Source organism: Engraulis encrasicolus, chromosome 2 (genome assembly GCF_034702125.1).
Source record: "Engraulis encrasicolus isolate BLACKSEA-1 chromosome 2, IST_EnEncr_1.0, whole genome shotgun sequence".
In the NCBI taxonomy this organism is placed as follows: domain Eukaryota; kingdom Metazoa; phylum Chordata; class Actinopteri; order Clupeiformes; family Engraulidae; genus Engraulis; species Engraulis encrasicolus.
In genome coordinates, this window is record NC_085858.1 from 12,664,421 (window position 1) to 12,689,564 (window position 25,144).

Genomic DNA, 25,144 nt, shown 5'->3' on the forward strand with positions numbered 1-25,144 from the left:
GATGCCATGTTTCGGCTTGTTGGTTTGGGGTGCCTTGAAATTTTTCATGAATTGAAAGGGTGCCTAGTCTAAAAAAAAGTTTGAGAAAAACTGGACTATTGTATTAATTTATCTAAATACATTTCATCGGCTGTTACTCTCAACCCAATGTGGCCCTTGGGCCAAAATAATTGCCCATGTCTGGCTTGTATGTTCACTGCTACTTGCACTTCATCTTGTAATCCTGACATCCGGACCTAGACCCTTTCTGTATAAATAGGATCAATTTCTTTCTTGATTTCAATTGAAATCTCAAGTCTATTGGTTCGCTTCACTACTTTACAAATATTCCACTGTTACAAAGCATCAGCGGGAAATGGACACATGTTAAGATGTTAAAAAAGATGTTAAAAAATATTTAAATGTCTACACAATTGGATCGCCATAGACGTGCATATGAAATGGACAGAAATGTTTCAATCTTATAAGGTCAAATGTGTAAGATGTAAGGAAAAAACTGCTAACTGCTTTCTACATTCTAAATTTCATTTTTTCTTGGATGAATCATGCCAAATAAGTGCATATGTGCTTGTACTCCCATAGCTAAAAACTGAACCAACACACAAGATATTTTGACATTGAAAACACAAAAATGACTTCTGCAGTCACACGACTCAAACCAATTGTTGGGGTGCTTTAGCATGGCGACCTTGCTTAATGCCTGCTGTTGGCAAGAGGCTTTAATCCAGCAAAGAGGGCAAAAATCCTGAGTAGGATTAGGATAGCCCTGCACTGCTGTCAGCATGGGTACGGTTTCATGTCAGTTCTGTACGTCCTGACAGGAAAAGACACTCCAAATGACAAAAATATTTGCAATATGTTGACATACATACAATATTTTCAAATATTAATGTACGTAGGCCTTCTGTTCTTATGTGATGGCTTAATAGTCAAGGGCCATGGAGGTTATGGGATTTATTCATTCCAGTGTTGCAAAAGAAATGCTCAAAGACCTGAGAGCTGGATTTTCAGCCTGAAATCACATGGAAAGTTAATCCCTAAAAACATTTAATACGAGAGCGAAAATGAATAAGAAGTGGTTTTCCAACAATCAGAAATGTCCTTTTTAATGATTGCAAACTGTTATACATCTCAATTTTTGCTTTTTTAATTCGGAGCAAGAAAGACATACAGGGAATATATTACATTATAGTGGAGAGGTAAGTAAAACATGTAAAAGAAAAAATCCTGAGGGAGAGTGAAGTCCACCAGAGACCTGTTGCTGTCTTGATGTTCTCAGTAACAAGAAGTCTAAATCTGCTCAACCACCCGAGATTTGCTGATTTTTGTAGTTATGAGTTACTTTTTTCCCTAGATCAAATCCACTAACAGCCTACTCTTCCACTAAAAGCGTGGAGACTGATGTACACACACGCATCATCATCATCAATGTCTACTTTATATTCCAAAATAGATTTGGTTTGAGTCCTGCACCATCGCTGTGTAATTTTGTAAAAGAAGTGCTGTATGCCTGAAGCAGGCTGGCCCCATGTTAATGGTTATTTCGGGCATCTGCTGCCCTCTTCAGTGCCGATGAAACCTCCTGTGGGAGTGTGTACTGCATGCATATGGCTAAGGCCACCTCTCCTTAAGACTGCTTTGGCCATACCATTTTTTACAACTCCCCAAAAGGGCTAGGCCTTGCCTCCAGTCCCTCCCCATGACATTGGTGCACACCTGGGAAGCCTTTTGAAATCCACCCCCTTATTCCCCCTCCACACACTCACTAAACAACGCATCATCAAAACCATCTCCATCAACCCACCCACCCCATGTTTTTTTTTTTCTCCTCCTCATTTCTACTTCCCTTGCTGCGTTGTAGCACTCTAGGGCTGCGCGCCACCAAACTTGGTGCTGAGTTTGGCAATGAGAGCCATGATCTTGGGGTTGTTCTGGTACTTGGCGATGTTGGCAGGGTTCTGCGCCACATCCTGGAAGGCAGCCATGACATCAGGGTCCTGTGATGAAACAAAAACGGACAGTGAAAGGTGTTAAGTAACCAAATATGGGAAGGTGGTACATGGTTGAGTAAAAGTGATATGTGTATCTGAAATCTCTGTAGCACTGTAATGACTGGAAAGTTGTAATATGCATGCACATCAACGACGAGGTAAATGTACAGTAAATCCGCACAACAAAAGAAGAAGTGGTTGAACAAGCTCTCTGTTGCATGGTTGATGTGGTTATGGTTACGTGTTACAGTTGAGGACGATATTACTAGCCCCCCTCCTGAAATTAGACATATCTCTTCATTGATCATTGAGAATGATCATTATTAATAAATGTATGTTATTCTGGAAACGAATACACCATGGAGATAGTATCCAATAAGTTAAATTTGGACTTTTCCATTTTCACAATGAGTTTAAACAAAAAACTGTAACAATGGCAAGGTCAAAATTATTAGCCCCCTTGTCATTAATAGTCAATACAGTGCCATTTATGAACAGAAATTGACACCAGGCACTTTGATTAGTTGTTAACTATGTTGGCACATGTCCTACCAGGGATTGTGGCCCATTTTTTTCATTGCAAATAGTTAAGCTGGTCCAAATTGCATGGATGTTGAGGATGGACATTCATTTTCAGCACTCTTCAAATACTATCTAAAGGATTGAGGTCTGAACCACTCCATGACCATGGTTTTAGTATCCTTGAAGAACATTTGAACTATTTTGGATGCAAGTTTTGGGTTATTATCTTATTGAAAGATCCAGTGAAGATCTTAACTCCCTCTATGAGCATATTTTTGCAAGGTCACTCACTTTCCACATTCTATCATAATTTTCAGTTTGTATGGGGCCGTACACCCAAACAAGATTTCCTGTGGCTGAGGCTGCCACAGAATGATGCATCCACCACCATGTTTAATTGTGGAAACCATCTTATAACGATTCAAGGCCTATCCCTTTCTTCACCTGACAGAAGCAGAATTCATGCATCAAAGCAGGTGCAATTGTCAATATCATCAGATGAAAGCAGAGACGTTCATAACTCATTTTTGACTTTCAAATGTTCACAGGAAAAGCTCAATAACACTCTGATATGCACTGCATTTAGTAAAGGGGTTCTTCTGTGATGATGCCCCCAAAGCCCAATATGATGACAAGCCCTAACAACTGTCTTTCTTGGGGGGGGGACCTCCAGGTGAGGCCAGGTCAATAACAATCATCTATGCAGGTGTCCAATGCTTCTTTGGTCTAATGAGGCTAAGCAGTTTCCACAGTTACACATAGTGGAAGGGCATCAAGTTTAGTCTGTTATTCAGCCTCAGAAATAGGGAGTCTGGGTCTGAATCTGGATTGCTGGGTCTTCCAACAACATTGTAACCCAAAGCATACATTTAGATTAGTTCAGAGGTTCTTCAAGGACAGTAAAACCATGATATTGGAATCACCCACTCATAGTCCAGTCCTCAATCCCACTAAGAGTCTGTGGTTAATGTCTATGCTCAGCATCCATGCGATTTGGACCAGCTAGAACACTTTGCAGTGAAGAAATGGGCCAAAATTCCCAGTGGGGCATGAGCCAACCTAGGTAGCAACTTATCAGAGCCTGTTGTCAGTTTTGGTTCATAAATGGCGCCATATTGACTTTTAATGATCAGGGGGCTAATAATTTTGTCCTTGTCATTTTTGCCCTTTTTTGTTTAAACTTATCGTAACAATAGAAAAATCCAAATTCAACTCATTGAACATTATCTCCATCAGTGTATTTGTTTCCAGAATAACAGAAACGGTGAATAATGGTAATTCTTACTGAGAAATCAAGAGAAATGTCTAATTTCAGGAGGGGGGCTAATAATATCAACTGTATGGTACGATTAACTTTCAGAGAGGAAGATACCGCACACTCTTGACCATCGTGCTAAATTTTATTTACAGTAGTTTCTGTAAATTAAATTCAGCATGATGGACAAGAGTGTGTGGTATCTTCCTCTCCGAAAGTGAACGTGCACCCGCTGGTGTACGTTGGTTTCCTCTTCCAAATAGTAAGTTTAACGCCACACAAGTAAAGAAGGAGTTGATATCCATAACGAGTAATCCGTACAAACACAAATTTCTCACCATCCTGTTTTACCACTGTATTGAAGGACTTTGGGTTTGGGATTTTTTGGGTAATTTATTTAGGCCTCTTTAGTTTGTAGAATGTAAAAGCAGCCACTAAGCGCCCCCTTTGGTAAGTAGTAGGTATTGCAGGTTAGATTTGCCCAGTCATGTTCCTTGTTAATTTCCATCATTCTCAACATGGCAGTTCAGTGGAAGGATGCGTGATGACACCATCCAATTGATATCTTTGGTTTAGTTCGCCATCCACTGGTTTTTGTGTTCTGTGTGCGTCCAAGGATATGTAAGTAAATTACTAATGTCATTATTTGTAGTTTGATGCATATATTTTTGTGTATTTTGAGGATATTTGGTAATCTTAATTGCGATGATCAGCCGACCACATGGTAATGCTAATTTATGTATACTTTATGCTTTTCTCTGTTGTAGAACCACACACAAATGTATCACAACTGCACCAGTATGCAAGTATATGTACAGATCTTCTTTGATGGCGAATAAATATTCAAGACTTTGAGATCAAGCATTTTGACTGATGCTTCACAGCGGTCACCATTCCCACAACCAGTTTAATCTAATTTGAATATTAGAACCCCTCATTACAATTTGGTGCCGAAACCCGGGAGAGTGATCACTGTGCACTTTAAAAATGTTTCCATATGAGAGGAGAGATATGTCCACACATGCTGATGTTCGCCCCCGACGTCAGATACGTCCCCCAGCATGGATGGATGATTACGAAGTGCAGCTGCCACCCATGGATAGACATCCCTTCGCTGCAGCAGCCCCAAGCCAGCATGATCTCCTAACCCAGCAGCCATACTACAGTCAGGAGAGGCGCGGAGACATCTCTGCTCCACCTGTGCTCTCTAGCCCGTGGACCCAGTCGTACGATACCCGACCAAAGTATCCCAGAGAGTCAGTGTACTCGGGACCCCAGTATCATAGCACCCCTGATCCACGGTTTATCGGAGCACCACTAGACCCCTCACATGCTATGCAAGAGGAGCTGCGCCAGGTTAGAGAAGAGAATCGCAGGCTTCAGACCTCTGTAATGGAGATACAAAGGCAGCTCAATGCAAGTACCAGCCAGACATATCCCTGCCTCCTCCTCCCCCCTCTATTGCCAGACCATGTCTCACAGTTACCAGCACGCATACCGCCAGCGCCAGCTGTGGATGCCGTGGCTCGCAACCTCTCACAGCCAGCTCCACAGGCCACTCCGTTGCCCGCACCCCCTGTGCGAGTAGCTGTGAAGGACGAAATTGACGATGGAGATTGGCCTCTTCCTCCCCCACCTGTGGCAGAGGACGACACGCCATATCGCCCAGCAGCAGTTCCTCTGCCAGTGCCTCTCGTGGAAGAGCTAACAGCCTGTCTTAGGAGGATGGGGATAGCCCCAGAGCACCCACCAAGGGTGCCAACACCTGAGTACTGTGAGCCGTATTCTGAGGGATCCGTGTTGCAAGGGCCCACTCACAGGCCAGAGCGACTGTCTATTCAAGCTGGTCCCATGCGTGCACGCTCTCAACACCAAGCCCCATTCAGTGACCCAAGCCATGAGGATGCCTATGCCCACCGCCAGAGAGAAAGTGTCTATAGGGGGCCTAAAGCTACCATCCCAGACTTCACTAAAGGGGACCCTCGTGAGTTTAATAGGATGAAAGACTCCCTTGAGAACCTCCTCCCTGCAGATGCTACAGAAAGGTTTAAATACCAAATACTTCTGGACCATCTGAAGTTTGAAGATGCACTCCTCATAGCAGACTCCTATATGAATTCTCCCCAACCATATACGGACACCATGGCCTCACTGACAGTGCATTACGGGCAACCTCATCAGTTAGCGCTACGGCGTATTGCAGAGTTAATGGAGGCGCCTAACATCCGAAGCCACGATGCGGCCACCTTCAAGAGGTTTGCCCTCAGAGTGAGAGCCTTGGTTGGTATGCTTGACAAGCTGGGAGAAGAGGGTCATATAGAGTTAAAGTGTGGGTCGCATGTCACCAGGCTTATGTCGAAGCTCCCTCAAGAACGCTGTGCTGACTTCATGAAGTATGTGCATCCACTCAACGTCCAAGTACCTAACCTGTTCGACTTCTCCGACTGGCTAGAGTTCGAGCTAAAGGTCCAAGAGTATGGGCAGTGCTTGCTAAGAGAGGTGAAAGAGCCCACTGAGGGAAAGAAAGAGCGAAGGAAGGACTCAAAGTCAGCTAAGCCCACTACTGTACTCCACAGTACAGAGAAGCCCTCAGGCAGTGCATCGGCTACGGCTAGCCCCGCAAGTAAGGTCCCGCCTTCATGCCCATACTGCACCGATGCCCAGCACTACTTGAACCAGTGTACTACTTTCAGTCAGCTCACAACTGAGCAGCGCAGTGCCTGGATCAAGAGCAACAGACGGTGCTGGCGTTGTGCTCGTTCCCATCAAGCCGCCGAATGCAGATTGAAAGCTAGGTGTAAGTCCTGTGGAGGGAGACATCTGGATGCCCTTCATGACCTCAACGCAAGGCCAGCCACCGAGGAGAAATCCTTCCTAGTGAGTACTCCATCCAACGAAGTGCTCTATCTAGACCGCAAGGCAGGCTCCAGCCAAGTGCTCTTAAAGGTGTTGAAGGTGGTGCTACGGCATGGGGAGAAGGCTATGGAGACTTATGCAATACTTGACGATGGCTCAGAGCGAACAATGCTCCTTCAAGCTGCTGCTAAGGTCTTACATCTGAATGGTGAGCCGGAGCAGATTGCCCTTAGAACAGTGCACCAAGACCTTAAAGTGCTGCAGGGCATGTCTGTCTCATTCACCATCTCACCTGCCGGTCAACCGCATAGGACCTTCCAGATCCAGAGAGCCTTTACTGCAGACCCCCTGGGATTAGCAGAGCACTCTCAGCCTGTTAAGATGCTCCAGCGCCGGTATAGACACCTGCAAGGCCTGCCGCTCAAAACACTGGATAGAGTTCAGCCAATGGTCCTCATTGGATCTGATCAGCCTCACCTGATTACCCCAACAGAGCCAGTCCGATTGGGGCCACCAGGAGGACCAGCGGCTGTGAAGACCAGACTTGGCTGGGCCATCCAAGGTCCTACCAGTGTTGTTCGGCAACAGCTCCACCCTGAACTCTGTCTGAACATTGGCATACTTTCACCCTCAGAGCAGCTCCAACACCATGTGGAGAAGCTATGGCAGATGGACGTTGTGCCATACAAGAGTGAAAGGGTGGTGACGCGTTCGAAGCAGGACCAGGAGGCGGTGCACACACTTGACACGAAGACAGTGAGGGTGGAGGTTGAGGGAGTCTTGCGCTACGCCACTCCACTGCTACGTGTAAAGGACATGCCCTGCCTCTGTACTCACAAAGAAGCTGTCCTGGCCAATCTGCGGAGCACTGAAAGACGCCTGCTTAAAGACCCAGAGAGAGCAGCAGCCTATGAGGCCGAGATCTCAAAACTCAAACAGGCTGGCTATGTTGTCAAGATTGAAGATGCGGAGGTAAACACATCTCCTGAGTCCTGGTTTATCCCACACCACATGGTGACGCATAACGGGAAAAAACGAATTGTGTTTAACTGCATCTTCACTTACAAAGGCCAGAACCTGAACGAGCTACTTCTCCCTGGTCCGACCCTTACCTCAAGCCTTCTTGGTGTCCTGCTGAGATTCCGGTAACATGCCATCGCCCTCAGCAGTGACATCGAGGGCATGTTCCACCAGGTCCGGTTGTTATCAGAGGACAGGGCACTACTGCGATTCGTGTGGAGAGATCTGAAAAGAGATGCACCAGCAAGCGTCTATGAATGGCAAGTCCTCCCGTTTGGGACTACATGTAGCCCCTGCTGTGCAATGTATGCACTGCAGAAGCATGTGGCCGACCACTGTCAGCCAAGGGATGATGTTCGTGTTGCCATTGAGCGGTGCTTCTACGTAGACAACCACTTGCAAAGCCTCCCCTCCACTGAAGAAGCCCGGCAGCTGGTTGACAAACTCAAGGCTCAGCTTGCCACAGGTGGCTTTGATCTGCGCCAATGGGCTAGTAATGCCACGGAAGTAATCAGCCACCTGCCGAAGGAGTCAAGATCCGAGAGCAGTGAGCTGTGGCTCGCAGAGTCCCATGAAGATCCCCAAGAGCTCACCCTTGGACTCCGTTGGCTGTGTGCGTCAGACACATTAGGCTACAAGTATCGCCTTGGAGAAAACCCCACTCCTACTATGAGGAACATCTACAGCACGCTGGCGAGGCTTTACGATCCAATAGGCTTTCTCATACCATTCACCACAAGAGCCAAAATCATCGTGCAGTACCTGTTGAAGAAGGAAAGAGAATGGGACGATCCCTCCTTGCCAGAGGATGCTCTCAAGGCGTGGCTGAGTTGGGAAGCCGAGCTGCAACACCTTCCAGAGATTGTCCTGCCTCGTTGCTATACTAGCCCCCCTCTGGACAACCCTGCTGCTCTACGAAGCCTGCAGATCTTCTGTGACGCGTCTGAGAAAGCCTATGGCTCAGTAGCGTACTTGCGTACAGAGATACCAGGCCAGAAGGTGGAAGTGGCTTTCCTGACAGCGCGATCAAGAGTAGCCCCCAAGCGCCAACAGACAATGCCCAGGCTGGAACTATGTGCAGCCTTGACAGGCGCCCAGCTGTCCAAGCTCTTACAGCACGAGCTAACCCTGAGACTTGATGAGGTGACTCTCTGGACGGACTCAACCACCGTACTGACTTGGATCCAGTCAGACTCCTGCAGATTCAAGGTGTTCGTGGGTGCCAGAGTCGCTGAAATCCAGGAGCTGACCGAGGCTCAATCCTGGAGGTACGTGGACACTGCGAACAATCCCGCAGACGACATAACCCGTGGGAAGAGCCTAAGAGACCTTGCAGGGGAAAGCAGTCGTTGGAGTCACGGCCCAGCGTTCCTGCATCAGTCCCCTGAGCACTGGCCAACCAAACCCACAGCGGAGTCCCTGGAGGGTGAAGAGTTGCGCAAGACCGCGTTCTGTGGTTCCATAACCACTGCCCCACTCCCCTGCTTACCCGACCCTAGTCAGTTCACCAGTTTCAAAGAGTTAGTGGAAGCAGTGGTGCAGGAGCGTCACGGGGCGGCAAGCAACCAGTCTACCCCAACAGCTGAGGACTACCAGACTGCTGAGAGGGACCTGCTGAGACAAGTGCAGGTGGAATGCTTCTCAGAGGACTTCAAGCACCTGACAGAAAGCAAACCAGTCCCCTCCACCAGTCGTCTGATCTCCCTAGCCCCCGAGTATGACAAACCGCTCAAGTTGATTCGAGTTGGAGGCAGACTGCGGCGCAGTGACGTGCTCGAGGCTGAGAGCATTCACCCTATCGTCCTGGATCCAGCCCGTCCAGTTGCCAAGCTCATGGTCCAGGGTGTCGACTGTGACCTTCGCCGCCCGGGATCTGGGCGCGTCTGCGCTGGGTTGCGACGGAAGTGCTGGATCCTCCGCGGAGGAGAGGCGGTGAAGCGGCATCGGCGTTCATGTGCGGAGTGCCAGAAGTGGAGGGCTAAGCCAGCTGTACCACAGATGGCAGACTTACCACCTGCACGTCTGAGGTTGCTGAAGCCACCCTTCTTTTCCACCGGCATGGACTGCTTCGGTCCTCTTGCTGTCGAGGTTGGACGGCGAAGGGAGAGGCGTTGGGGTGTATTGTTCGGGTGCCTCACCGCCCGCGCCGTCCACATGGACCTCTTGGGTGGTCTGGATCAGGATTCCTTTCTGGTGGCGCTCCGCCGATTCGTTTCCCGCGGAGGGAGACCTGCCGAGTTGCTCTCGGACCGGGGCGCGAGTTTCAGAGGAGGGGAGAGGGAGCTCCGCGACTCCTTCGAGGCTCTGCGCCCTGCCCTGCAGTCCGAGCTGGCTGGGCACCAGGTGAAGTTCCAGTTTGGTCCACCAGGTGCTCCCCACTTTGGTGGGGCCTGGGAGAGGGAGGTCAGATCCATCAAGGCGGCCCTGTATGCCACTGTCCAGTCTCGGACTGTAACGGAGGAGGTCCTGCGCACAGTCCTCATTGAAGTTGGGGCCATACTCAATTCAAAGCCCCTGGGTTACGTATCCAGTGACATCGCAGACACAGATCCAGTGACACCCAACATGCTCTTGATGGGGCGGCACGACCCCTCTTTGCCTCAAGTTGTGTATACAGAATCTGAGCTGCTGAGTCGACGTCGATGGAGACACACCCAGGTCTTGGCTGACCAGTTCTGGAGAAAGTTTATAAGACACCACCTGCCATTCCTCCAGACACGGTCAAAGTGGCAGAGGGACACCACCCCGCTGCAGCTAGGCGCTGTCGCCATGATAGTGGACCCCCAACTCCCCAGAGCCTCGTGGCCTGTAGGCCGCATCACGAAGGTCACACCAAGTGCAGACGGGAGGATCAGGACAGCGGACATCCAGGTCAACAACCGGAGCTACACCAGGCCAGTTGCCCGTCTGGTCCCACTGCCGGGACTTCCAGAGACTGCTCCCGATGGCAGTCCTTCTCCAGGATGACAAATATGACTTTGCATATTTGGGGGCGGCTGTATTGAAGGACTTTGGGTTTGGGATTTTTTGGGTAATTTATTTAGGCCTCTTTAGTTTGTAGAATGTAAAAGCAGCCACTAAGCGCCCCCTTTGGTAAGTAGTAGGTATTGCAGGTTAGATTTGCCCAGTCATGTTCCTTGTTAATTTCCATCATTCTCAACATGGCAGTTCAGTGGAAGGATGCGTGATGACACCATCCAATTGATATCTTTGGTTTAGTTCGCCATCCACTGGTTTTTGTGTTCTGTGTGCGTCCAAGGATATGTAAGTAAATTACTAATGTCATTATTTGTAGTTTGATGCATATATTTTTGTGTATTTTGAGGATATTTGGTAATCTTAATTGCGATGATCAGCCGACCACATGGTAATGCTAATTTATGTATACTTTATGCTTTTCTCTGTTGTAGAACCACACACAAATGTATCACAACTGCACCAGTATGCAAGTATATGTACAGATCTTCTTTGATGGCGAATAAATATTCAAGACTTTGAGATCAAGCATTTTGACTGATGCTTCACAGCGGTCACCATTCCCACAACCAGTTTAATCTAATTTAAATATTAGATTCCCTCATTACAACCACATCCTCAACCAGCACAATAAAGCACCGATTTTAGGTGTTAAACTCAGTTGATGTTTGACCAGATTTTACCCAATCGCTGATGCTTGGTTGTCACGCATGAAATCCGCCATTATCATACTACAACCAGCTAAACTAAAATCCTCCGCTCTCAGGCTTGCTGATTGGCTTCCCTGGGGGGGGGGGGGTCAGCTCTATGTTCCCACAGCCCATTGGTTCCACAGCTTATTACTACTGCTCCATGTTCCCACATTTTAAAGAAATTATTCAAATATAGGCCCTATGTTCTACAATTCCATGTTCCAACATTTCTGAGTAAACTAAGAGAACGTGCCTTTGGAAACAAATTCTTAGAAACATTTGAACATGGAGCAGCAGGAATATGCTGCAGGACGGATGGGCTGTGGGACCAATGGGCCTAAAAAATAATGTTAAAAGTCTTAGTGATGTGGGACCAATGGGCTGTGGGACCAATGGGCTGTGGGAACATAGACACGCGCCCATGGAAGGTTAAGGCCAGGCTATATTCCAGGCAGAGTTCAACCACAGCACTGGTTTGATGTTTTGCTATGGTTGGGGTAAGGGTATTGACTGCCTTGTCCACACCAAGAGCGAACTACACTGCCTGGTAACGGAGGTAGCAGAAGTTGTTTCGCCTTGAATTTGCTTTATTCACTCTCGTTAAAATTCGGCATGGTCGCTCAGTTCGCTTCACTCCTGGCGAATTCGCTCTGTTAGCGCTGGTTGCGTGCAGAGAAATAATGACTTCCGTCACTCAGTTAGCGAGGTAGCTTTTGGTGTGAACAAGGCATTATGGTGGCTTTTTGAAGTTTGTGAAGGACCGAGGCTTGTTGTTGTTGTTGTTACCTTCATGGCCATGAGGACTTCCGGGTCACTCAGGAGTTTGTCCAGACCGGGGATGCCGCCCGGAAATCCACCTGCTCCACCTGGGAAGCCACCTGCTCCACCCGGAAATCCACCTGCTCCACCTGGGAAGCCACCAGCCCCTGGGAACCCGCCAGCACCTGAAATGCATCGGATTCGGAAACGCACAAAACATTAATATGCAGCTTACTCCAATCACTGTTTCTTACTTCATATTATACAGTAGTAGGAGGAGCCACTTATGTTGTACCATGCTTCCTTGACTGCAGGGCTTTGAACCGGTTCAAGGAACGAAAACCGGGAACTTTTGGTATTTTACAGGGAACAGAAACGAAACCGGAAACGTTACTATTTTTTATGTTCTGGAACAGGAACACTTATTTAAAAATAATGGTAACCGGTTAATACTGGTTAATACCGTTCCTCAAATGAATTCTTTTTTCCTGTGCATGTTACCATGACGGCTAAGGTTCACGTCCTGTGTAACATCAGACATTTGCTGACTGAATGGAGAGAGGGATTACAAAGTCTCCACATCTTAAATAAGAGAAACCACTATCATGCAAAAGGGGCGAGTTTACATTGTGTCACTGTTAGACATTGCAGGGAAGGGCGTTTAAAGCGCACCGAGAATTTTCTTCCTGACAGGAACGAAATGAACCGTTCTGGGAACAGTATTTTTTTGTTCTAACCGGTTCGGGAACGTCAATTTGTTGGTGGAACTCGTAACCGGAAACGTTATAATTCCGTTTCTGTTCGGAACGAACCGCTTGGAAAAAAATAAAGGTTCAAAGCCCTGCTTGACTGCAACCTTGAGTGTTCCTTGCAGGGTCGGAGCAATCTCCATTACTACCCCACACATGGGCACTGTCAGAGTTTCATGGCACAGTATGCACACAAGAGGAAAAATGGCTCGTTCTCCAATTACCGTATGTCACTTTCATATTCTCAGCACTGTACCCAAAGTGATTTTAAGACATATGAGTCACACTCATACTTGCATGTACACAATGGTGTAGTCTGCTTTTATGAGGTGGATATACTGTATATTTGAGCATTTTTGTGGTAGGTATACTGTGTTATTCTAAATACTGAATCAATCCATTTTTGGTGGGTATACTGAAATCCCAGTCATTTTCAGGTGGGTATCCTGCGTTCTACGTAGACGACACCAGTGCATGTACAGTCTTTCACCAATGGTGAAGGCTTCAATGAAAGGTGACTACCAGCACATTGGGAGTTGTATGGTATGGCAGATTAAGGTCTTGCTGACACTTTGAACCAGCGAGAAAGAAGTGGAGTCAAACCAGCCACGCTTCTAGTAGCAGATAGCCTGGCCGTGCCATACTTGTGACGCAACACATTCAGTGTAGTCAAGTCAAGAGTAGGGCTGGGCGATTCACCCTGAAAAAAAAATCTAGATTTTTTTATTTACAAACTCGATTCACGATTCACGATTCGATTCAATACCCCCCCCCCCCGCCAAAAAAAAAACAAACAAATAAAAAATAAAAAATTGAGCTCTCTAGGCCCCTACGTGGTTGTGTGTTTGTGTGTGTGTGTGAGAGAGAGAGAGAGACAGAGAGAGAGAGAGAGAGAGAGAGAGAGAGAAGTAGGCTCTGTTTGTGTGGCGGTGCCTCTGGTGTGTGTGATTGAAGTCTACTCGGACTGGACCAGTTTATATGGACATGGGGTAGCCTATAGCAGGGGTTTTCAAAGTGGGGCCTGGGGACGCCTGGGGGGCCGTGAGAGGATGCCAGGGGGGCCGTGGCAGATTGGCAGGGAAAATATAGTTTTATAATAGCCAAAATAAACCAAAAATAGGCTTAAATCCCAGTGGAATAATTTTGTTCTTTACAATATTTATGTATTGTGCTTTCTGTAGTACCTGAATGGTCTTAGGAATACACAAACTTTATCAAGGTGTGAAACTGGGTGCACAGAAAAAAATAGTGTGGCACGTCCCATGTCAGGGGGGGCTTGGCTGGAATCTACCTGTATGTGGAGGGCTCATAGTAAAGTTTGGGAACTCCAGGCCAAAATAGCCTAATGTAATTTTATCTCAGAACATTGCTAATAGAAATGACCAATTGGGATTACATTGAAACATCTCAGAGAAAGAACAAAAAAATGTGAGGGGTAAACCCCCAGGCACTGTTGAGATGTGTCGTCACGTGCCATCCATCCTCACAATATATTAATGATGCATTATAGTGCAGATGTATGGAGGCTCTTGTACCAGATGAACACATTTAGCAATTGTCTGCTGGTTTCCCATCAGAGCCCATAGTAATGCGTCTACATAGCCTACATGTCGATGTAACATGTTGGAGCAACACCCTAAACAATGCTTACTTCAAGATGGTAACGTTTGCAAGCCTGAGTAGATTAGATATCGCGTTTCATGCATTTAATCAGACATCATCGCATTCGCACTGTAAAACTAGTTTTAGGTAACTAGGTAATTTCTCCGGACTGCTTAACAGGCGGTAAAACTCTCGGCGAAGTTTACCGATATCGCCGCTATGTTTACTGACATGTCGCGTTCAGACGCGGTTATTATTACTTTACCACAAGTCTCCTAACTAGTCCCGTCCGAGTAGGGCTTTAGAGAGAGGGGGAGAGAGAGCGCGCGAGAGACCGATTGCTCCGGGTGCTTGGGTGTGTGTGTGTGTGTGTGAGCGAGAGAGGGAGGGAGAGAGATTCCTTTCAACTCACATGTTGGTTAGGATTATACAGACGAGGAAGCAGCGCATCCAAAACTTTAAGCATATGTTGAAAACCTCTCTTCTCTGCCGAATAAATTGGAAGCATATCGTAGTAGGTAGTTCTAGGCTAATTGCATCCGTGACTGCTTTCCACCTTGCTCCACTCTTGTGGTAGGGGTAGAGTAGTTTGTTTAGCATTTTCTCCGCGAGATGTTTTCGTTTCAAATATTCAAACATGCCTGTAGTCCGGCTGCTAGACGTACAGCTTACGTTATGACAACACTGTCATTCACAATTTACAAAGTGGTAGGTTGTTTGGTATTCATCATTAGCAAAACGATAGGAGGTAGTGTCGCCTTTTTTGAATAGGAGCCCGTATTCCTCACCCGTTTCACTATATTTTTGTCAAACCATTTCACTCACCACGTTTGTTTGTGCATGTAATGGGGGAGGAGACACAGAGAATGCACTAGGTAGACATACGTCCTCGCCAAGTGGCGAACGTAATGCAATGCGCTGTGCGCTTGGATACATAAACTGACAGATGATTTTTTAAAAATCGTATAACGCGATTTCTCAAAAAACAAATCGATTTGACTTTCAAACTCGATTTTAAAATCACATCGATTTTTTGCCCAGGCAAATATCGTTTCTGAGCTCCCGAAAAAAACGGAACTCCTCCCACTTTGTCGGGAAGCAAACAACCATTAGCAAACTTCAGGGAGGCAGGTCAACCATTCCGTTTGGGAAATGTTAATTGTTATGCTCTTGGTCAGACAGAATGATAACTAACAGCATACTGGCAAGACAAGCGGCCGGTGATGACTAATGAGATCAATGTCTAGTGTTCATTTGTAAGGGATGCTGACCCTCCCACATGGACCCAAGCTCAGTCAACAGAATTCCCCACCAACCAATCCCATGACACGGCACTTTCCACAACTAGATTTACTCAGAACATATGCCAGTGCGCTAAGCCCCCCACATATGGGTTTGCATGCCTATGGAGACCTAGGTTCGAATCCAGCCTGAGTCATGTCCTAACCCCAATGTTCTCTCTGCCACTTTTTTCCTGTCATAATCTCGACTGCCCCATCAACAATTAAGACACAAATAGAAAAAAATGCCATTGGAACAATGCATTATGCATCATTTTAATGTTTGTTAATCATTGTTTTATAATGTCAGCACAGAAAGACAGCTACTGCTATACTGTCCTACAAAGGCAGAGTGCAGTAACTACATTTTTTGTCAAAACTGGGTTTAGACTGAAAATGGTCTTCATAACACCTCCTTTATCTTGTGAGAAAGCCTTAGGCTGACGGTATGTTTGCTGTAGGGTACGCGAGCGCGTACACAATTCATTCATGAACGTGTTAACTTGCGCAATTCATGTCAATTTTACGCGCATTAGATGCTGCAACCAAACACGTGCGTTAGGTGCAATATCTTTGAACTCGCTGGGGGCGATCGCAAGAAAGACTGCACAGTTCCATACAAGTGCTTCTGGGGAAAACAACGATGGCGACAACTTTTCAGGACCGTCTTGAGCTTGTCCGAAATTACAACATTCGATTTGCGATCATACTTCCCCGTTGCACTTTGACAAAGGAGCGTACAAATATTGAAGTAGCGGTATCGTCTCCTTGCCCGAGGAGTCCTTATTTTGTTTTGTTTACAGTCCATGTTCCCAATTTCCTTATCACAATGTTGTTCTCTCTGCCCCCTGGATGACACCGCCAGTATTTTGCGTGTTGGTCTACTGCTTTTAAAGCAAGCATGTGCCGTCGGTCGCGCGTCCTGACGCGTGTAATTTGCGGCTCGCAGCCAGCGTGCCGAGACCCTTATGGTCCAGATGTGTCCAAATTTGCAATATGTCAAATTTGTAGTAACTACAGTATCCAACCTAATATCAAGGCTTTGAAGGCATTTCATGTTTCAAGGTTGGCATAGTTACTGTACTTTGCCTTTGTCGGGCAGTGTAAGTGTGATGGGCTGGTCTCACCTGGGAATCCTGGGAACCCTCCGGCTGCGCCCGCTCCTGCTCCGCCTGCCTGTTGCCTGGCCTCCTGCTCCTAGAAACAGGTACGCACATCACATGCTTAGAAATAACATGGTTTAAGGCCGACAGCTCCGAAACGTTGTCAGATTCAAACGTTTATTCATGCAACTCAGGAGTGTACGGCAACTCTCTCCTCTTGCAAGTGTTTTACTGGATGCCAGCACCTCCTTTTCTGGTGTGCGTTTTGCACCTCCGCTCATCATAGAAATAACATGCAGACAGTAAAGTAACGCTACATGTAGAGTTTACTTTTATTATGGCATATTTACATTGATACATTTTTAAATACCAAATGTTCATCAACATGAATGGTCCCCATCAAATAAACAATTTTCATTTAGCCTACCAGTTAATACTAACCACTAATTTGCCACTACAGAGATCATAGAAATGCAAAATTAAAAATGGAATTTTCAGAAAGACGCTTTAGTCAGGCATAATTTGGCATAGTTTCCAGGCTATAAGCAGCTACTTTCTTCTTACACTTTGAAGCGTATATGGGTGGTTGTCATATTTTGCTGAAAAAAGGTGTTTTTGAAAAAACCTTGAATTTGAGTCATGGAATTATTTATGTTGTATTCTACCAAGTCTTAAGTTTAAGAATATATTGAAGACCCCCTGAGTTTTTGACTTAAATGTACATTTTTTCACTAGTTTATTGCATTAGTGACAAAAAACATCATATGGTGTGACAGGAACATTATTGTGTATTAAATTAAAAAGGGGCATCATGTGATAATGTAAGCTTATTTATCCTGATTCTTTATTATTACTTTATATATGTATAGCATTTTAAGGTTCAAATATGTTACATTTTGTATTATTTTGCTTTATCAATACACACTGTCACACATTTTCTCAAAATCTTTCAATATAATTTAAATTAAACTGAAAGTACTTTGTTGCAATATACCAAAATACCTGAAATATTAGATGCCACTTGTATCCACCCACCACACCTATTATTTTACAATTCATAACCAAAATATCCTATTTATTTTCTTAATTATGAGTGTCACACCGAATGACATGGCGTCACGCCATATGATGAATTACTCCAAAGTCCAAAAATATGCATTAACTGCATTTATTAAAGAACCAAACAGGTTGATAAGGGATTAAGGCATTGTTTCAATGTTACAAAAAAGAAAAAATATTTAATATTGTTAAAAAAATGTGTAACAACGGGTAGCTTTTAACATGTCAATTATTACACCGCCGTATCCATTCCATGGCACCCTGCAACTGCTGATTATTATTAACTAGATGGATTTTAAGCTTGCTAAATCATTGAAGTAAGAGTAATGCTTTGTTAATCACAGAATAGTAGTAATGCTTTGTAAATAATTAGTAAATAAGAATAAATATAAGTGGAACAGTGACAATAAAAATGGGTAAAAACCATGACTGACCGCAAGGTCATTAAAACAGCCACTGAAAACTGTAAAATATTTGGCAACTAGACATGAACAGCCTACCATATTCTTGTGTGTGTGTGTGTGTGTGTTTTAGTTATGGAACAAGAGCATATTTGTTGCAGGTTTAGACTACGCTAAAAATGAGCCAGTCACATTTCAAGATCAAGAAAAAACTCTTGCACTGCTCAGATTGTTTGAGACAGCAGGCTATTTCATTCTGGGTGTAACATATGCACATGTCTTTGTGGCCCCTCAAAATATTCTTGTGCTAATTATCAATGTACACTATACAAATATTAAGGCATATTACTATAAATAATTTAAATATTTGCATCTACTTCTCTCTTCTTTTCCTCAAGACCTCCTCTCTCTTTACAGGATACATTTCTTCCTGTATTTCCTTGTTCTTTCTTTACTTTCCACCTCTATCCACATGCTACAATCTTAATAAAGTTGAAAAGTAAATAAATGAACAAATACAAGAAAGGTGAAGCATTTAAATTATAAAAAGAAGCATGTTATCATGAATTCATATTCACGTATGGATATTGTGGATATATTGGTGTCTGAATAATACATATACACACCACTAACATGTTTTAAAGCATCAATATATTAAACAAATCTATATTAGCCATGAAAAAATGAAATATATGTGGTATTTATGTATTAAAATGAAGCTCATCTCATATGGTGTGACAAAATTGTAATATGGTGTGACAAGAAAACAGTCACACCTTATGATATTTTGTCACACCATATGAGGTTTCATTGCCTTATTTCATGGGATTAGGCAATCTGTATTCATGTTAGCCATGTAAAACCATGCTAGATGCAATATGACAAGATAGTTTTCAAGGTTATATTGACTAAAAAATAATCTATTGTCTTTATTTTTGTGTAAAATGTGTCACACCAAAAGACATGCAACATGGAACTGGAGCAGCGGTGTCGGATAAACTTGATTTTTTTTTTGGGGACATTATGAAGAGCTAAAATTCATCTTATAGCTGTCAATGTCCTTCTGAGGTGATATTGTTCTTCCTGAAAGAATGAGGACCCCTCACTTGGCAACGGTGTCCATACAATTGCCAGTTCAAAAATTGAAATAAGGTGTCACACCATATGATATCAATTTTGGGACCAAAATGTTTCAGTTAATGGTGGCTTCAAATTTATAATGCCTGAAATCTTCACTAAATAGGCTCAACAATGTATGTCTTGGCTATAATTACATGACTGAATATATAGAAAAGGAGTTACATTTTTCCAGTTTTTTATTCAAAATCAAACTTTGGGACATGGATTGGAACCGTCACACCATATGAGCTTTTTCTACTTTGGCTCTAAATTGTGAATAAATTGAAGATTAATGTTGCAAGTGATTTATATGAACTTATACAACTGCACATTCTGAACAACATAAACACAGTTTTTAGCACCTTTTTATAAAAATTACATAACTTTGACATAGGGGAACAAAAAAAGGCCACGTCATGTCAACCACCCATTTACATGATGCAGCTAATGTTTGGATTATTCCATGTGACACCACTTGGTGGGAGTTAGCTCTGGAGCTAATCTTGTGTAAATATCCCATGTTACAATGTGAGCACCAGCAGCCCAGAGTCATGGAAGTAAGAGCTAGGCTACTCCCACTGACCTACTGTATGTTTTCCATTTTTATACAACAATGGCGCTCATGGAGCCTTTGACACACAGATCGCCATTGAAATAGTTCCAAGAAGTGAGCACAGAAAGTGCAATTAATTTCAATGATCTTAATTTTTACTTCATCTTAGCTTATGTAGTGGTTCTGTAGTAGTAGTTCTGTGTCTCTGGCGAAAATAAATCTGCTGCCTGGAATTATTTGAATCTATGTGAATCAGGCCACCAACCGACTTCCTGTACTCTGGTTGTCACAACTCTGGGGTGAGCTTCTCAAAATAGAAGTTGTTAGCCTGTTAGCAACTTCGGTAGTTGCCAATGGGAAAATGCATTGAAAACAACAAAGTAGCTAATGTAGTAAGCAACTTTGGTTTTGAGAAATTCATCCCTGAATTCTATGGCTCTGCAGCAGCCTTTACAGAAGAAGCTGCATCACTCATTTTCGCTCTATGTGGTTTAGTCTTTAAACCGCAGTGTTGAAATAATGGGCCATTCATACATGTCCGTCACCTTGCTACATTCGGCTACATTTCGATTCACTTTACACGGGATTAGATTACTTCCTGCCGCACTGAACTGTGGTCTTGCTTGCTTTGCGTTGGATCTGTTGCATCCGCCAAGAGTTGAGCATCATCAAACTTTTGGCGGATGACGTGTTTGCGTCAGCCTATGAAGTAGGAGCTATGGATGTAACAACCAATTGATTTGTAATCATACACTTTTTTTTCATTTGTTGCTTGTTATGCGGCAGCAATATGCATGTCCAAGACAAATTTCCCTCAGGATGAATAAAAAGAATCTTGAATCTGATTTTATCGCAACTAAATTATTTATAGTCATATGCAATTGTTGTCGTGATTGGTCAGGCATGGTGAATTGCACCACGCTGCCATGTGAATGCATCCCCCGGATGATGATAGTCTGGACTCACCCTCTGAGCCCTCTCGTGCTCCTCCTTGGCCTTCTTCACCCTCTCCTGCCTCTCCTTCAGCTCCCGCTCCTCACGCTTGCGCTGGTACTTCCGCCTGTGCTCGGCGATTTTGTTTGCCTGTTGAGAGAAATGAATTGGCTTCAGACACAGTCCCTTGCCATAATTACATCTACACTAGACGTTCACATAAACTGCCAGCTATGATGCCATCATTTCCTTGGTCGATAACATGTGTATTAGGGACATCCGTCATTTTAAAGCAAGTTGAAATACACTAACAGTGCCGTTTGGAAGATTATGGGGGGAAAAAAAGGGACACACGTTTAAATGTAATCCCCAATTTCTTGACAAACTACTTGTTTAGGAACCCGGTTAAAAAAACAACAGTTTGGCACGGCATGACGCACCTTGGGCTGAACTTCCTTCAGCACAGCGCTGGCGTCTTCGTCATAGTCCAGTTTGCAGGCCATGGCCAGGTCCTTAGCTGCCTCCTCCCAGTGCCCCAGCAGTCTATACAAGGGCAAGACAGAGCAGTGAAATCATGTACTTACTTAGCCTACGCACATCAAACTTGCATTCAGACACTGCAATCCAATGGCTGCAGTTACATGCACACAGGATTTCAAAAGGAATATTGTCAGGCTTCGGTTTAAAACAAGTTACGGAATATCACGTTTACATGTTTACACCGTTCTGCAACCGGAATATTCCATGAAGAAGGCCACAGTCGGAATGACTACAGAGTTTTCGTGACTTGTGCTCAAACTGCCACCACTCAGGATATTCATATTCCCTATACATATTGCATGTGCTGGACTGTAGCCCCTGACTTCAGGTTGCCCACTGATCTAACCACACTACATGCAGTAGAAGTTAGTTTTAAAGGCAGGTAGCTTCATATGGTGTTTGGTACTCACCTGTGTGCCTTTCCTCTCCATTTGTAAGGCTGTGCAGAGTCTGGGTTGATGTCAATGGCTCGATTGCAGTCTCTGATGGCAGCGTTAGGCTTCTGCATCTTGATATACACACTGGAGGGAGAGATGAAAACCTTTAGCACAAAGGGCACACAATACATTTTTCTTTTTTTTTGTTTTAAATAATTTTTAGGGATTTTTTGCCTTTATTTTTGATAGGACAGTGGAGGAGAGACAAAAATGAGTGGGGAGAGAGAGACGGGGAAGAATCAGCAAATGACCCGAGCCAGAATCGAACACGGGTCACCGGGACACCAGTGCCCTACCGTTAGGCCATGGCAGGGCCGGCATTTTTCCTAAATTATACATTTATTTGAAATTATCCCCTCAGTGAAAAAACCATGACGAACTCATAACTGAACTAAAAACTTCTAACAACTAAAACTAACTAACTGCCTACCTAGCTCGCTTGGCGTAGAGGATAGCCAGACAGGGGTTGAGTTTGATGGCTTCTGTGAAGAGATCCAGAGCTTTCTGCATGTCCCCTAAAATGGCAACGAGAGAGAGAACAATAACATCAGACGTGTTGACCAGGGAAGAAAAAAGGACAACTAAAAAGGCAGCAGTGACTTTGAAGTGATTTCATACCTTCTCCCAGGGCTTCAATTGCTTCCATTTTCTTTGTGTTTGCCTCATCCATCATCTCGTCCGTCACCTGAGGGAACAAACCCGTCCTGTGACTTGCCTTTTCATCATAGATTCAATTAACTATATAGACAGCTCATACATAGTTTTACAGTGAAGGGTGTAAAAGTGTGCAGACTAGATTTACACACCCCAATATTATAAGACCGCGTTAGTTGCCTTTCAAGAGTGTTAATGTGAGCAACATGAAGAGAGACCACCATTTTACTATTATGGGAGTGCATTGTTCCCGCACATTTTGTTTCACTAGTGCACCATTGCTTGCATCATGCATATCACTGAAAAAAACACCTTTATACTAGGACTGCAGACAGAACAGGAATGGCTTTTCCTGATTCTCTACAAGATTGTAAAATGTACTGTAATACACTAGAAGGGACTGCCAATTAAAATTAGGCTGTGGCTAAAAACCTGACACGTTTACAGAACATACACCCATTGCCACGTTGGTTAATGTGTACACTGTCCCTAATAATCCCCGTCCCCAATAGTAACAAGTATAAAAGGGAAACAATGCTGACTTCAAATCTGTGCATAAATAGCTTTACCGAATGCTGCAAGCTTTCTAGCGACTCAAAGCTTTCAGCATTCAGTAATGCTATTATTTCACATATTTGAAGTGTGCTGATTTTCACCCTTCATACGTATTAGGGACAGTAGTATACACATGGCTATGGATGCACGTTTTGTAAAGTTTTCACTAAATCCTGCACCCTCCCAGCAGATAGGTGGTGACCACTGACTACACTGACTTGACTACAAATAATTCAACATCAACATGACTGCCATGAATAATAGCAGAGTGCTTGTTCCTTGTTTACGAATCAGAACGGCATGCTTTGCCAGTTGAGCCCCCATGCTAAATCTGAGCGAGGCAAATGCCTCACAGATGAATAATTATCTGGCTTCACTGTTGCCCTCGGCACAGCTACTGCTACACAAGGAAGCCAAGGCTTTTCAGTGTCTTATGACTGCTGTTTCGTGATCTTCAAAATATGTGTTTAAGGGGCAACCTCTACATACATTTCTAACCACAGTTCTAAGCAAAGTATATATAACCATGCCAACACAATACCTCAAGGTTTTCAAAGTCTCCCATCTCCTGTGGCGCATCTGTGTCTGCCTCAATGACTCCATCATTGTCAATATCTGTGGATGGAGACAAAGCAAGGCACCAAATATAGTTTGCCAACACGTCTGACAATGCCTCATTCATTCAGGTCATGTTATCCAAAGAATTTAGTTGTAAGCAACATTAGCTGCAAGCCCAAGTTCAAATAAGTCAAGTTGTTGTTTACAACTAAACTCTTAGAACAGTATAAAACGTTTATTTATTTCTGCTTTCCAATGAAATCCTCCCCGATCTGCACAGAACATACCCAGATCGCTCTCCTCACTCTCTGATGGCGGGCTTGGCTCAGGTGGTGGTTTGGATGCGGAGGGTGGCGGGCCACACGGACAGCCGCCCTGAAAGCACAAGCACGCAGTTGCCAGTTAGTTGTCGGAAGCAATAATTCTAGACAGATGTTGTAACACATGAGTCTGAATAGTTACCCTGCATGATGACGACTCATTGCCAGGAGCTGATGGGATGGTTGCTCCCATTCTGAAATACAGTGTATTATATGTCACCATCCTTTATTTCGACAGAACTATTGACATGCTGATAATGACTCGTCTGCTCCAACTGGTTTGAAAAATGACTTAGTGACACTGACTTAGTGCTTTTAGGCCTAACACAAAATAGTCATCTTGAAGTGGGCGTGACTGCATGGACAACAACTCTTCAGAACATGCAGGCAATAGACTGAACAACAACATGACACACACACACACACACACACACACACACACACACACACACACACACACACACACACACACACACACACACACACACACTAGAAATGGCACGAACAGTGAGCACATCACTTACCCCTGCAACCAGGTTCGCAAGAATGCCATTTCGGGCAGGTGCAACAAGGAGGGATCCTCTTTGCACATCGCCACAAAGGCCTTTAATTCTGTCACTTTCCGCGGGTCCATTCCCTCCGATTCCTGGGTGAAAATATACCTATTGGAGCGAGAGAGACAAACATATTTTGTGGTGAATTGGCATCAACTAAAAGCACAACGCTGATTTTACATGAGAAGAATCACAGGAAATGTGCTTAATAGGGACCCTTATGCTTCCATAAGAAAGCGAATCTGAAATGTGTCCATCAATTACACTTGACTGCATTTTCTTTTAGCAAATCGTAACAGATCCAAACCAAAAGTGAATGCAAACGTCCAATTGCATTCAGGAATATTCTGGAACAATACGCAGTTTCGATCAGCACTAAGCACATTTAATTGGTGGATAATCAACCAAAGCAATGCATCTTGTTTTCTAAACGACAGAAAATAGCGAAATATGAATGTGCATCACCTGCAAAAGCCGTATGTGCTTAATCCTTTCGATAACGAGGCCTATTCCGAAGCGTTCTCTTCAGTTTTGTATGGCTTCTCGATCCTCGTGCGCGCTTCAATGACTGTTCCAGGACCAATCCTGAAGCGACAGCTTTTCACTCAGGCAAAATTCAGGCATCAATAATTGCGAAAACAAGAGAGGTCCTACTT

At 44.4% G+C, this 25,144-nt stretch overlaps 1 protein-coding gene across 1 annotated transcript; it reads right to left on the bottom strand.

Annotated features, from left to right (window-relative positions):
- Positions 1-1,079: 1,079 nt before the first annotated feature.
- On the bottom strand, positions 1,080-25,109 carry st13 (ST13 Hsp70 interacting protein). Its single transcript, XM_063222481.1, has 13 exons — positions 24,954-25,109; positions 24,459-24,596; positions 24,077-24,128; positions 23,902-23,989; positions 23,598-23,671; positions 22,466-22,532; positions 22,278-22,362; positions 21,821-21,931; positions 21,311-21,413; positions 20,904-21,020; positions 16,830-16,899; positions 12,099-12,256; positions 1,080-1,997 (listed from the first exon to the last, which is right to left on the bottom strand). The coding sequence occupies exons 2-13, from the start codon at positions 24,566-24,568 to the stop codon at positions 1,866-1,868; spliced, it is 1,167 nt and encodes a 388-aa protein (XP_063078551.1). The 5' UTR covers positions 24,569-24,596; positions 24,954-25,109; the 3' UTR covers positions 1,080-1,865.
- Between the last annotated feature and the right edge of the window lie 35 nt (positions 25,110-25,144).

What these genes read in the sequence shown, in the direction of transcription:
- st13 (XM_063222481.1), bottom strand. Translation starts at nt 24,568, where the DNA reads ATGGACCCGCGGAAAGTGACAGAATTAAAGGCCTTTGTGGCGATGTGC. An exon ending in TTGCGAACCTGGTTGCAGGG is followed by an intron (nt 24,129 to 24,458) that starts GTAAGTGATGTG and finishes ACTGTATTTCAG; the next exon opens with AATGGGAGCAACCATCCCAT. An exon ending in TGAAGGAAGTTCAGCCCAAG is followed by an intron (nt 21,021 to 21,310) that starts GTGCGTCATGCC and finishes TTCTCTCAACAG; the next exon opens with GCAAACAAAATCGCCGAGCA.